This window comes from Panulirus ornatus, chromosome 49 (assembly GCF_036320965.1).
Source record: "Panulirus ornatus isolate Po-2019 chromosome 49, ASM3632096v1, whole genome shotgun sequence".
Lineage (NCBI taxonomy): Eukaryota > Metazoa > Arthropoda > Malacostraca > Decapoda > Palinuridae > Panulirus > Panulirus ornatus.
In genome coordinates, this window is record NC_092272.1 from 4,590,201 (window position 1) to 4,602,751 (window position 12,551).

The following is a 12,551-nucleotide window of genomic DNA, read 5'->3' on the forward strand; positions in this document are numbered from 1 at the left end:
TCGGCCCCTTATCGATATTTTACATTTCCCGATATTGTGTTCCGATAAGATTCGTACCGATAGATAGTTTAGCTGTCTGCGTTTTACGTCCTGTAGAATATATATATTTTTTTTTTGTGGTGATTTCATATTTTTTCCCCTCCTCTTGTAGGTGAGTTGTGTATTGTATAAGCGGGTGATGTTGTATAAACACTTCGCTGTATTATGTATTGTATAAGCAGATGATGTATATACACTTTGCTGTATTATGTATTGTATAAGCAGATGATGTATATACGCTTCGCTGTATTATGTATTGTATAAGCAGATGATGTATATACACTTCGCTGTATTATGTATTGTATAAGCAGGTGATGTATATACACTTTGCTGTATTATGTATTGTATAAGCAGATGATGTATATACGCTTCGCTGTATTATGTATTGTATAAGCAGATGATGTATATACACTTCGCTGTATTATGTATTGTATAAGCAAATGATGTATACACACTTTGCTGTATCTGAGCGATGTATTTATCGATTTATATTTCCCTCCTCTCTCCTCCACGCACGCACGCACAGGCCGCTGTCGGGAGGGCATCGAAGGCTCTGGACGACTCCCACGCCCTGGACGATAGCGACCACGCCTCCAGCCTGGAAGACGACCAGAGCACCCGCTTGGAAGACGACCAGGGCCGACCAGAGGACGACGCCGATGTGAGTACCAGAGAGAGAGAGAGAGAGAGAGAGAGAGAGAGAGAGAGACAGTTGGCGAGGCTGCCTCGTCGTCAGTTTGAGGAAACAGGGGACTGATGTCTTCTTCGAAGGAGGTTCATCCTGTCCCTGCTGCTGAGTGTAGCGCACTCTTGGAGCCGAAGGCCCTCTCGGAAAAAAAAAATTGGCTCTGAAGTAGCATTAGGTCCCTTTAGCAAAGGTATATATATATATATATATATATATATATATATATATATATATATATATATATATATATACCTGGGGATAGGGGAGAAAGAGTACTTTCCATGTATTCCCTTCGTGTCGTAGAAGGCGACTAAAAGGGGAGGGAGCGGGGGGCTGGAAATGTTCCCCCTCTCGTTTTTAATTTTCCAAAAGAAGGAACCTAGTGAGGATGTTCCCACAAAGGCTCAGTCCTCTTTTCTTAACGCTACCTCGCTAACGCGGGAAAAGGCGAATAGTATGAAGAAAAAAGAATATATATATATATATATATATATATATATATATATATATATATATATATATATATATATATATATATATATATATATATACACCAGTTATAGACAGTAACCTTTTATTTGTTGCAAGCAATCGTTGAAACTACGGTAATGAATGGTTCTCTGTCGAAAAAAAGAGTGAAATCGTTTGTGTATATATCCGTATTGAAGAAGATTACTTGAACGCAACGAAAAATATTTTGAATACATACATTGTTTGGTTGAAAAATGATTTGACGGTCCTTGTAGAAGGAAATGGGGGGGGGGGGGAGGAAGAGTTCGAAGTTGTTACTTTATTAAAAGTACTGAATCAAAATTATTGAAAGTACTGAATCTAAGTTATTGAAAGTACTGAATAAGAATTATTGAAAGTACTGAATTAGAATTATTGAAAGTACTGAATCAAAATTATTGAAAGTACTGAATCAAAATTATTGAAAGTACTGAATCAAAATTATTGAAAGCACTGAATCAAAATTATTGAAAGTACTGAATCTAAGTTATTGAAAGTACTGAATAAGAATTATTGAAAGTACTGAATTAGAATTATTGAAAGTACTGAATCAAAATTATTGAAAGTACTGAATCTAAGTTATTGAAAGTACTGAATAAGAATTATTGAAAGTACTGAATTAGAATTATTGAAAGTACTGAATCAAAATTATTGAAAGTACTGAATCAAAATTATTGGCTTGATGCAAGCAGAAAAATTCAGCGTCGTTTTGCATTGTTGAGTCAGAATATAGTACAACAGAGAATTTCATCCAAATCATCTCATACTTTGTGTGTAGTCGTTAATTAACGAGAAGCTGTGAATCGTACTGTGGCATCAGAACTGGTGTATGACGTAGAGAACCCTTAGGTTCCCAAATTATGGACGACCGAGACCCCAGTAGATTGAAAATAGCAGCAGCTGGCCAGAAGATAAAATATATTATACCTTGTACACATCACTGCCAGCTCCCGGGAGGCGAGTAATGTTATCTGTGTTGTAGGGATTGTAGATAAGTCAGGATATGTGTGTATGTTTATGCACGGGTGGAGTGTGGGGCGCTCTGAAATTTGGCGGTAGGATGCGAACGAGACTTGGAGAGACGTAGAAGATAGCGGCGGCTTTAAGTGTGATTGACTTTACGAAATAGCAGCAGAGCCTGGTGGTGATTAGGTAGTTGAAGCTTGTCGGCTCGTGGGTGTTAACGAGACGGAAAGTTCCTAGTAGGTTATATAAGCTGTTCATTGTAACGAGTTCGTTGGAAAATTGCCTGTTAGGAACTAGTGGTTTTCGGTGGGTTTACCGAGGGTGGGTTAGATTTTTGTGGGGTTATCTGCCATGTATTCATGGGATATGTCAGGTTTGGTGAGGCGTGCGGTCACTTTTATAGATACGAGGAAGATCATGGTGCGAGAGACTGGTTATTTACAAGCATATCTTGGAACAGAGGGTGGGAAGCAATTGGAAGGGAATGCACTCACTCCACATTTTCTCCCCCCCCAGCCAAGGTTAGGTTAGCTAAACATTTTTATTGGTTCATTTACAGTATCTCTCCCCAGGGTTAGGGTAGGTTGAATGAAATTATTATTTGACTGGATTCTATGCTTGGTATTAAGACTGTGTGATCATCGCTAATTACATGGAGGCAGGTTTCAAAACATGGAGGACAAGATGTCAGTTTGCCATGTATGTTAGGGTCGAGCCAGGTAGGTAGGTAGGTGGTCGGGTCCTGTCCAGATCCTAAACACTGTAGATTGTAGACCGCTGTAGAATGCCGACTGTCTCTCCATCACTCTACATCATGTACACACACACGTAGTTGTACATATGTGCGTATATGTACATTCATATGTATATCAACAGCACGGACGTACGTTCCAGCCAACTTTAAGTCTGTTTCGCGAGAGGTTTCCTCCTTCAATGTGGATTCCGTGTTTCTTTCCGTGACTTGTTTCACTCGGTATCGTGTCGCGTTTCACCCCGTCAGAGGTGTTTCGGCCCATCAGAGGGGGGGGGGGTGTCTGTTTCACCCCAGAAATAGTTCCGTAACGGGTCTGTTTCAACGCAGAAATAGTTCCGTAACGGATCTGTTTCAACGCAGAAATAGTTCCGTAACGGGTCTGTTTCAACGCAGCGTACCTGTTTCACCCAGTGATGGATCAGGTTCACCTCTGCTTTTACCCAACATGACCCGCTTCGTGATGTAAAACACAAGTATCAACCAATATGAGTCCCCCGCCTTCACCAGTTAACACATACACTCTCCTCCAAATGTATATATTTTGCCCAATTCAGACGACCTTTCCACCCATGAGTTCCCCATTTCCCCACACATTAAGATCACTCTGGTCTCACGCTAGTTCATCACCCCATGAGAAGTGTTTGGCTCCTGTGAGGTATTTCACCCCTTAAACGGCCCGTTCCAACCCATAAACAGGCGTATTGCACCCTACAACGGGTGTAAACAACTCCCCCCCGTTATAACGGAACTGGTGTGAATTATAACGCTGGTCATGGGGGCTACGTTGGCACGGCTGATTTGCTACCCTAATTGCATAATGACCTCTCGTCTGCTTGTTTAATCACCCGGGCGGTAAACAGCCCACACTGTGAATACACATGAAACGTCCAACGCTTTCTGCTGGTAACGCCACTGTGTGGTAAGGTGTGTTTCAGTGTTGACACTGACATCGAAAATGTACATACTCTCATGTACCTGGAACTTGAATGTATATAGTGGATTTAGATGCTCGAGTGTAGCACCTGGGACTTGAATGTATATAGTCTGGTTTCGATAGTTGCATGCAGTCCATGGAACTTGAATGTGTATAGAGGAATTAGATACTTGAGTATAGTACCTTGGACTTGAATGTATATGGTATGATTTGAATACTTGGGTATAGTACGTGGGACTTGAATGTATGTAGCGTAAAAGACTAGAATGTCATAGGCTCGTGGCTGGTGTGGCGTCAGAGAGCTGGGCCCGTGTTAGGGAAGATGAGCCAATCCATGTGTTACGCCGCTGTGTATTGCCCAGTTGGCAGAATGTGGCCACATTCATTGTGTCCGGTTTTAATGGAGTTTGGAAGGGTGGTGTGTGTGTGTGTGTGTGTGTGTGTGTGTGTGTGTGTGTGTGTGTGTGTGTGTGTGTGTGTGTGTGTCTGGGGAACTGAGGTGGTCTGTGGTGGGATGGAAAAGACTGGGGTGGTTTGTAGGGGGATGGGGGGAACTTAGGGGTGGTCTCTAATGTGTGGGGAAAACATGGGGTGGTCTTTGGGGGATGGTGCATGGCGACCTTGGGAGTGGTCTGCGGTGGGTTGTGGAACCTGAGGGTGGTCTGTGAGGGGGGGAAAACCCCGAAGTGGTCTGTGGACGGTAGGGAATCTGGGGTGGTCTTCAGAGGGTGAGGAGCCTGGATGGTCAGTGGGGAACTGTGTATGTGTGTGTGTGGTGTGTGTGTGTCTTGGTGTCCATATTCAGAAGCAGTAACACGGCGTTCAATACAAATGCCCATTTTCTTTTTTTTTTTTTTGGGGGGGGGAGGTGAGCCTGTACCCATCCCAGTTAGACAGTCCCCATCCCCCCTCCGTCCCCCCCCCCCCCCCCTTAAGCACGGTGTAAATACGCCGTGATTTACCGCAAACGCGATAAAGGCCGCGATGTTTTAACGGTGAGCGCGAGGTGCCTCACACCCCCCCGGGCCTGGCCCAAGTCATTTTGACGTAGCGCGAGATAAGGAGTGTGTATAACATGCTTTTCAATGGGGGGGCGGCAGAGACGGACCGGGTCGTGCTTTATATACGAGTTGGCTGAGGAGGGAGTATGGTTGGCGGCCGTTTATATTCCCGGGTTTTTATGGTTGGGTTCGTTGATTAGGTACGCGCTCAGGAGAGGGAGTGGGTGGGTGGGTGTATAGGGGTGTGGAGTGGAGAGGAGGGAGAGAAAAGGAAAGAAAATGAGTCTTAAATTTCGTTTTTATAGGATCTCGCGGGAGCCGGAGAGGGATGGCGAGGTGAGAAAGATGGTGTTTGGGGATGTTTTATGAGGTTCTGGAAAGACGGTTATGAAAAAATGACCGCGTGCCGGGGTTTTTTTTTATCTTTTTTTTTTTTTATTTGCCGCCACCGTCATCTGCCACCGGGAGATATCCCTCGTCCCCCATGCTGCAGTTCGGCGCCCATTAGTCATTTCCAGTCCATTCCAGCTCATGCAGACGCTTCCTGGAAATGACCCATCATAACACTTGTGAACACCAGTGTTTAGTTGTGCGTGTGTGTGTGTGTGTGTGTGTGTGTGTGTGAACAATCTCTTCTTCCTCCCTTTTGATAGCTACTACATAATACTACTACTACTACCACCACCACCACCACTACTACTACTACTACTACTACTACTACTACTACTACTACTACTACCACTACTACTACTACTACTACCACTACTACTACTACTACTACTACTACTACTACTACTACTACTACTACTACTACTACTACTACTACTACTACTACTACTACCACTACTACTACACTACTACTACTACTACTACTACTACTACTACTACTACTACTACCTACTACTACTACTACTACTACTACTACTACTACTACTACTACTACTACTACTACCACCACTACTACTACTACTACTACTACTACTACCACTACTACTACTACTACTACTACTACTACTACTACTACTACTACTACTACTACTACTACTACCACTACTACTACTACTACTACCACCACTACTACTACTACTACTACTACTACTACTACTACTACTACTACCACTACTACTACTACTACTACCACTACTACTACTACTACTACTACTACTACTACTACTACTACTACTACTACCACTACTACTACTACTACTACTACTACTACTACTACCACTACTACTACTACTACTACCACTACTACTACTACTACTACTACTACTACTACTACTACTACTACTACTACTACCACCACTACTACTACTACTACTACTACTACTACTACCACTACTACTACTACTACTACCACTACTACTACTACTACTACTACTACTACTACTACTACTACTACTACTACTACTACCACTACTACTACTACTACTACTACTACTACTACTACTACTACTACCACTACTACTACTACTACTACCACTACTACTACTACTACTACTACTACTACTACTACTACTACTACTACTACTACTACTACCACCACCACTACTACTACTACTACTACTACTACTACTACTACTACTACTACTACTACTACTACTACTACTACTACCACCACTACTACTACTACTACTACTACTACTACTACTACTACTACTACTACTACTACTACTACTACCACCACCACTACTACTACTACTACTACTACTACTACTACTACTACTACTACTACTACTACTACTACCACCACTACTACTACTACTACTACTACTACTACTACTAGTACTACTACTACTACTACTACTACCACTACTACTACTACTACTACTACCACCACTACTACTACTACTACTACTACTACTACTACCACTACTACTACTACCACCACTACTACTACTACTACTACTACTACTACTTACATCAGGGCCCCACATCAAGGCGATAGGATCACCGTCGTGCATTATCCTCAGCCGGAGTCCAAGATGCCGACCTCGCCAGCCAATTACAAGGCGTCGGCCGGCCTACACCCTCGCTGATTGGCGGCTACGGACCCCCGCTGGCCGCCCGGCGCAATCATTCGCTTGCTAATAAGGAGCACCCGGGTTCGAGCCCCGAGCTTTGCCACCCCGACCTCTGTGATTTTTAGGGAATCAGATTAGGATTTATTTGGATCAGAGATTGTCTGGTGGCAGGGCAACGTGGTTTGGGGTGACTTTTAGTAGAAATGAGGGGCTTAGATGTGGCTGTGTAGATGGGGGATAGATTCCTGGGCTGGTGGATAGGCTCGCGTTATGGTGGTTAGCGAGGTGGATAGGTGGACCGCTTGGTTGGATAGATGGGCGTGGTGGAGGTGCTCTAACTGCTGTTGGTGTCGATAGTGGTGTTCTCTGCTGTTGTTGGAGGTGTTCTAGTTGTTGGTGATGTTTTAGCTGTTGGTGGAGATGTTATATCTGTTGATGGAAGTGTTCTGGCTGTTGATGGAGGTGTTCTGGCTGTTGGTGTCGATGGTGGTGTTCTAGGCTGTTGGTGGTGTTCTAGTTGTTGGTGGAGATGTTTTAGCTGTTGGTGGAGATGGTGGCGATGTTCTCTCTGTTGATGGAGGTGTTCTGGCTGTTGGTGTCGATGGTGGTGTTCTAGGCTGTTGGTGGTGTTCTAGTTGTTGGTGGAGATGTTTTAGCTGTTGGTGGAGATGGTGGCGATGTTCTCTCTGTTGGTGGAGGTGTTCTGGCTGTTGATGAAGATGGTGGAGATCTTCTAGCTATTGATGGAGATGTTCTAGCTGTTGGCGTAGATGGTGGAGATGTCCTAGCCGTTGGTGTAGACTTCCTCTATTCCACCTATCTGTCTGTCACTCCGTCCTATCCTTCGTTGGTGCCAGCCCATCTGGTTTCCTCATTCAGACGCTCGGACAGGCGAGCCCAACAGAGAGAGAGAGAGAGAGAGAGAGAGAGAGAGAGGTTACACTATATATATATATATATACTATATATATGAACACCTGGGTAATACTAGAAGGTCGGGTTTCTCGTCCCACCTTCCAGTATTCCAGCGGCAGTTGACCTGGACGAAGACAGGTATTTCTTCCCTGTAAAAGTCAAGCATAGTGATGGATTAAGGTACTGTCAGACACCCGGGTATCGAGGGCGCTTGAGCGCTCGGTAAATGGTGTGATTTGTAGAGTGTAAAGATCGTAGATCTCGGCGAGGAATTCGAGAACGTATTGTTGAGATAAACGAAGTGTACCGAACTAGCCAGGCTCCAGAGGGCTCGTGCCTCGCATCCAACAGCATCAGACAGCCGGATGGAACGAGGGAAATCGTCAAAGTCTTATCCCAGCGGAGATATCTATTACCATCTATTACCTGTTGACCTGCAAACCATGCCTGAGGAGGACGGCAGGTGGCAACGGGCGACTTAGCTCTGTGTCGTCATCCTGCGGAGATGGTAGCGCTGCCATGACAGCTGACCAGTGTATACACACACACACACACACACACACACACACACACACACACACACACACACACACACAGCTCCGCGTCTCCGTCTCCCGCAGTTAACACAGTCGTAACTGTGTCTCCTCCTCTCGTGTACAGGGGACGTTAAAAAGACCCTTAAGTATTGGTGTTGTTATATGTGAGAGATAACAACCCCAGACTGGGGCTGGCTGGCTCGCGCGGTGGATGATCACCCCTCTGGTTGGCAGATGGGGGGAGAAGGGGTGGGGGGTTAGGGGGGGAGATATATGGGAGATGGGAGGGGTAACGGGGTGGCTTAGTGGTAGGGAGGTATGTGACTCCTCCCCCTGACCTAGTCATTTGACTGTATGGTTTTCGTATGTTTCACACACACGAAGTTTGCCTGCTTCACATCCTGGTCGGGATGGAAAAAAAAATGAAGTTTTAGCTTCCAGTTGTCTTGAAGTTCTTCCCAGCCATGGGAAAGTTGGAGAGGATAGTCTGTTCCATCCGGCCGAAGGCGCCAGTAGCCATGGGAAGGACAGTGGGAGAGGTCATCCATCGCCCGTAAACACCTTTCCATAAACCTTGATGGTCTGTCGACATTATCTTTGCACGGTCGTCCGGTCGTGTAACAAGGAGGCTGGATCACTCTCGTCTGTTTTTGCCGGCAGTCCGCGTGAGGCGTCGCCAGCGGCCGTGGCAGCGACCCAGCAGGGAGGGTGATCACCTCCTCCTCCTCCTCCTCCTTCCCCCTACGTCAACATTATTTTGTCTCTCGTGAAACGCCAATTTGTAGCTTCCGACGTCGTGTTTAAGGACTTGATTGCCGACGCTGCGATGCTGTTTCAGTGTCTGGTGGGTGTAATAGCACAGACGCTTGGAGTCCTACCTGCTTGTCGTACGTGTAGCTTACGATGGCTTGGGAGGTCTTCTACTGCCCACAGCTGGGTCTGGGACCTTACCTTACCTTACGTATACCTTACGATGGCTTGGGAGGTCTTCTACTGCCCACAGCCGGGTCTGGGACCTTACCTTACGTATACCTTACGATGGCTTGGGAGATCTTCTACTCCCCACAGCTGGGTCTGGGACCTTACCTTACGTATACCTTACGATGGCTTGGGAGGTCTTCTACTGCCCACAGCGGGGTCTGGGACCTTACCTTACGTATACCTTACGATGGCTTGGGAGGTCTTCTACTACCCACAGCCGGGTCTGTAGGACCTTACCTTACCTTACGTATACCTTACGATGGCTTGGGAGGTCTTGTACTACCCACAGCCGGGTCTGGGACCTTACCTTACCTTACATATACCTTACGATGGCTTGGGAGGTCTTGTACTCCCCACAGCCGGGTCTGTAGGACCTTACCTTACCTTACGTATACCTTACGATGGCTTGGGAGGTCTTCTACTGCCCACAGCGGGGTCTGGGACCTTACCTTACGTATACCTTACGGTGGCTTGGGAGGTCTTGTACTCCCCACAGCTGGGTATGGGACCTTACCTTACGTATACCTTACGATGGCTTGGGAGGTCTTCTACTGCCCACAGCGGGGTCTGTTACCTTACCTTACATATACCTTACGATGGCTTGGGAGGTCTTGTACTCCCCACAGCTGGGTATGAGACCTTACCTTACATACTCCATACGACAATGCTGGTCATCTAACCCTCACATATAAGAATGACCGATTACACCCACAGTGATGCTTCATGGTTAAGTACACCTCGGCGACTCATGATCACTGGGTGGATTAGAGCCTGATGGACGCCATGAGTAAAGTCAGGTGGGTAAAGCAGGTCCGAAAGATAACAGAACGAGGAGGACCGCGTCATTGACACACACACACACACACACACACACACACACACACACACACACCTGCTCAGGCACACGTCATGTCGGTCACAAAAAACGGGATTTCTCTTCAGGGTAACTAAAAAAAATGAAGTCATTAAGGGTGGGCTGGACAGATAACCAGACGCGCCCCCCCAACACCCCCCACCGGGTAGACAGGGAGAAAACGAGAGGCACATGATAGCGCTGTTATGGATGACAGGAGAGTAATCTGTCATCGTATTTCGAGTTTGTATTTTGGAAAGAAACGAAGAATATTTTCGAGTTTGTATTTGGAGACAGACAAAATATTTTTCACCATACGCACTTTCGTTCATTATATTACAGTCAGTTGAACATGATTCTACTCCACCACCAGAGTCCCGTACACAGACAGACAGACAGACAGAACGATTCCGTCAAGCAGTCCAGTCCAGACAGAACGGGTAGACAGAAGGCGTCTACCAAAATGGTTCCAAAGAGAGAGAGAGAGAGAGAGAGATCTTTTAAATGGTTTAGGATGTCTTGATTTGTGGCATGATTTGCACCGGAACTAAATCATTAATGTTCCAATCACTTTATGTTGGAGGTTCAAGTAAGGTTAGATTGGACAGGTCACATTAGAGTGAACCAGGTCAAGTTCAGTTAGGTTTTGGATCACAGGATATGTGCAGACTCCTGTAGAAACCGTGGTTCTGTATCATACCTGGGATTAAATACATCATTTTCATATCTTAAAGATACCTGTTATCTCATGGATGATGATGTTTCGATAGATATGCGGATCGATAGATTTCGTCCACGCCATATTTTGTCTGGGACCCATGGCGTTGGCAGGTGTTATCTCGTGTTATCTATCGCCGTTGCTAAGGCTGTTATCGCCAGTGTATTGGGTGTTATCGCCTGCCAAGGGCGCGCGTGTGTAGGTCTAATATGTAGGTGTGATGTGATACGTTATCTTGTGAGGGGGGTCGGGGGGATGGGTGGGGGGGTGTTGTTAGGCTTGTTATCCGGGTCTGTAGTTGGTTGATCTAGTGTAGTTAACTACTGCTTTGGTGACCAAAGATAGATGGATAGATGATTGGATAGATCGATAGAGAATTGGTCGAATTAGTCTTGTAGCTGCTGGTGGTTTTACCATACAGCGAAACTGGTTTGAGTGGAGATAATTCTGGAACATTGGACGCTGGGATATCCCAGGGTATTAAATTCCATGGCCTGTGTGACTAAATTGACGGTCTTTATATCCCAATATAATTGTGGTGATTATATTGGGATAGTGATGTGCATATAATTGCCTCATGCACTGCTGTGACCTGGGTCATAATTGCCTCATGCACTGCTGTGACCTGGGTCATAATTGCCTCATGCACTGCTGTGACCTGGGTCATAATTGCCTCATGCACTGCTGTGACCTGGGTCATAATTGCCTCATGCACTGCTGTGACCTGGGTCAAAAAGCCTTTACCCCCTTTGTAAACAGAACGGAGTCATTATTGGCTATGACGACTTGGTTCTTGACCCCATTTACCCATTTAATGGTCAGGTTAAATGTCAGGCCATTTCAAGGGTCGTACCGTCGTGCTCGTGAGTCGCACAGTCGTGTTCGTGGGTCATACCGTCGTGTTCGTGGGTCATACCGTCGTGTTTGTGGGTCATACCGTCGTGTTCGTGGGTCATACCGTCGTGTTCGTGGGTCAAACCGTCGTGTTCGTGGGTCGTACCGTCGTGATCATGGGTCGTACCGTCGTGTTCGTGGGTCGTACCGTCGTGTTCGTGGGTCGTACCGACGTGCTCGTGGGTCGTACCTTCGTGCTCGTGGGTCGTACCGTCATGCTCGGTGGTCGTACCGTCGTGCCCGGTGGTCGTACCGTCGTACACAAGGAGACATGACAGCGACAGCAAAAGTATCGCGTTCTCGCTGGCCCGGGTAATTCCCTGATAGGCCATCCAACCCGACTAACGATTGAACCAGACTCGTGTGATAAGTGATACGAGTTGGCTTTTGTGCGTGTGTCAGTCCGGGGGAAATTGACCCCTCGGGCCTTCATCACATCAATGAAGTGACCCATTATGGCCGAGAATTACTCCCTCCCTCCCTCCCTTCCTCTTGACCTCCTTATTTGCTTCTGCTGCTCTGTAGCGACACTGTGTGGCAGGGAGAGATGATGTGAATCATGGATTTTTGTATCTTTTTCATGTAGACTTAAATAACTCAAAAAAAAAAGAAACATACTTGTTTATTGTATTTCAGTATAGTAATTCCTAACTTTTTTTTTGTAATAATTTTAGTACAGTACTGAAATTAACGTGTTTTCAGAAGTGTTTCGGTAAACCTCCGTATACTTGTGAGTTG

General features: G+C 45.8%; 1 protein-coding gene across 10 annotated transcripts in view; it reads left to right on the forward strand.

The window, feature by feature from the left end:
* The window catches only part of nolo (no long nerve cord), a 372,128-nt gene that overhangs the window by 229,355 nt on the left and 130,222 nt on the right, over nt 1-12,551 (forward strand). For all 10 annotated transcript variants that reach the window (XM_071690856.1, XM_071690859.1, XM_071690862.1 and 7 more), the window contains exon 3: nt 566-700. In XM_071690856.1, the coding sequence (XP_071546957.1) occupies nt 566-700 (135 nt within the window). The remainder of the gene's footprint in view (nt 1-565; nt 701-12,551) is intronic.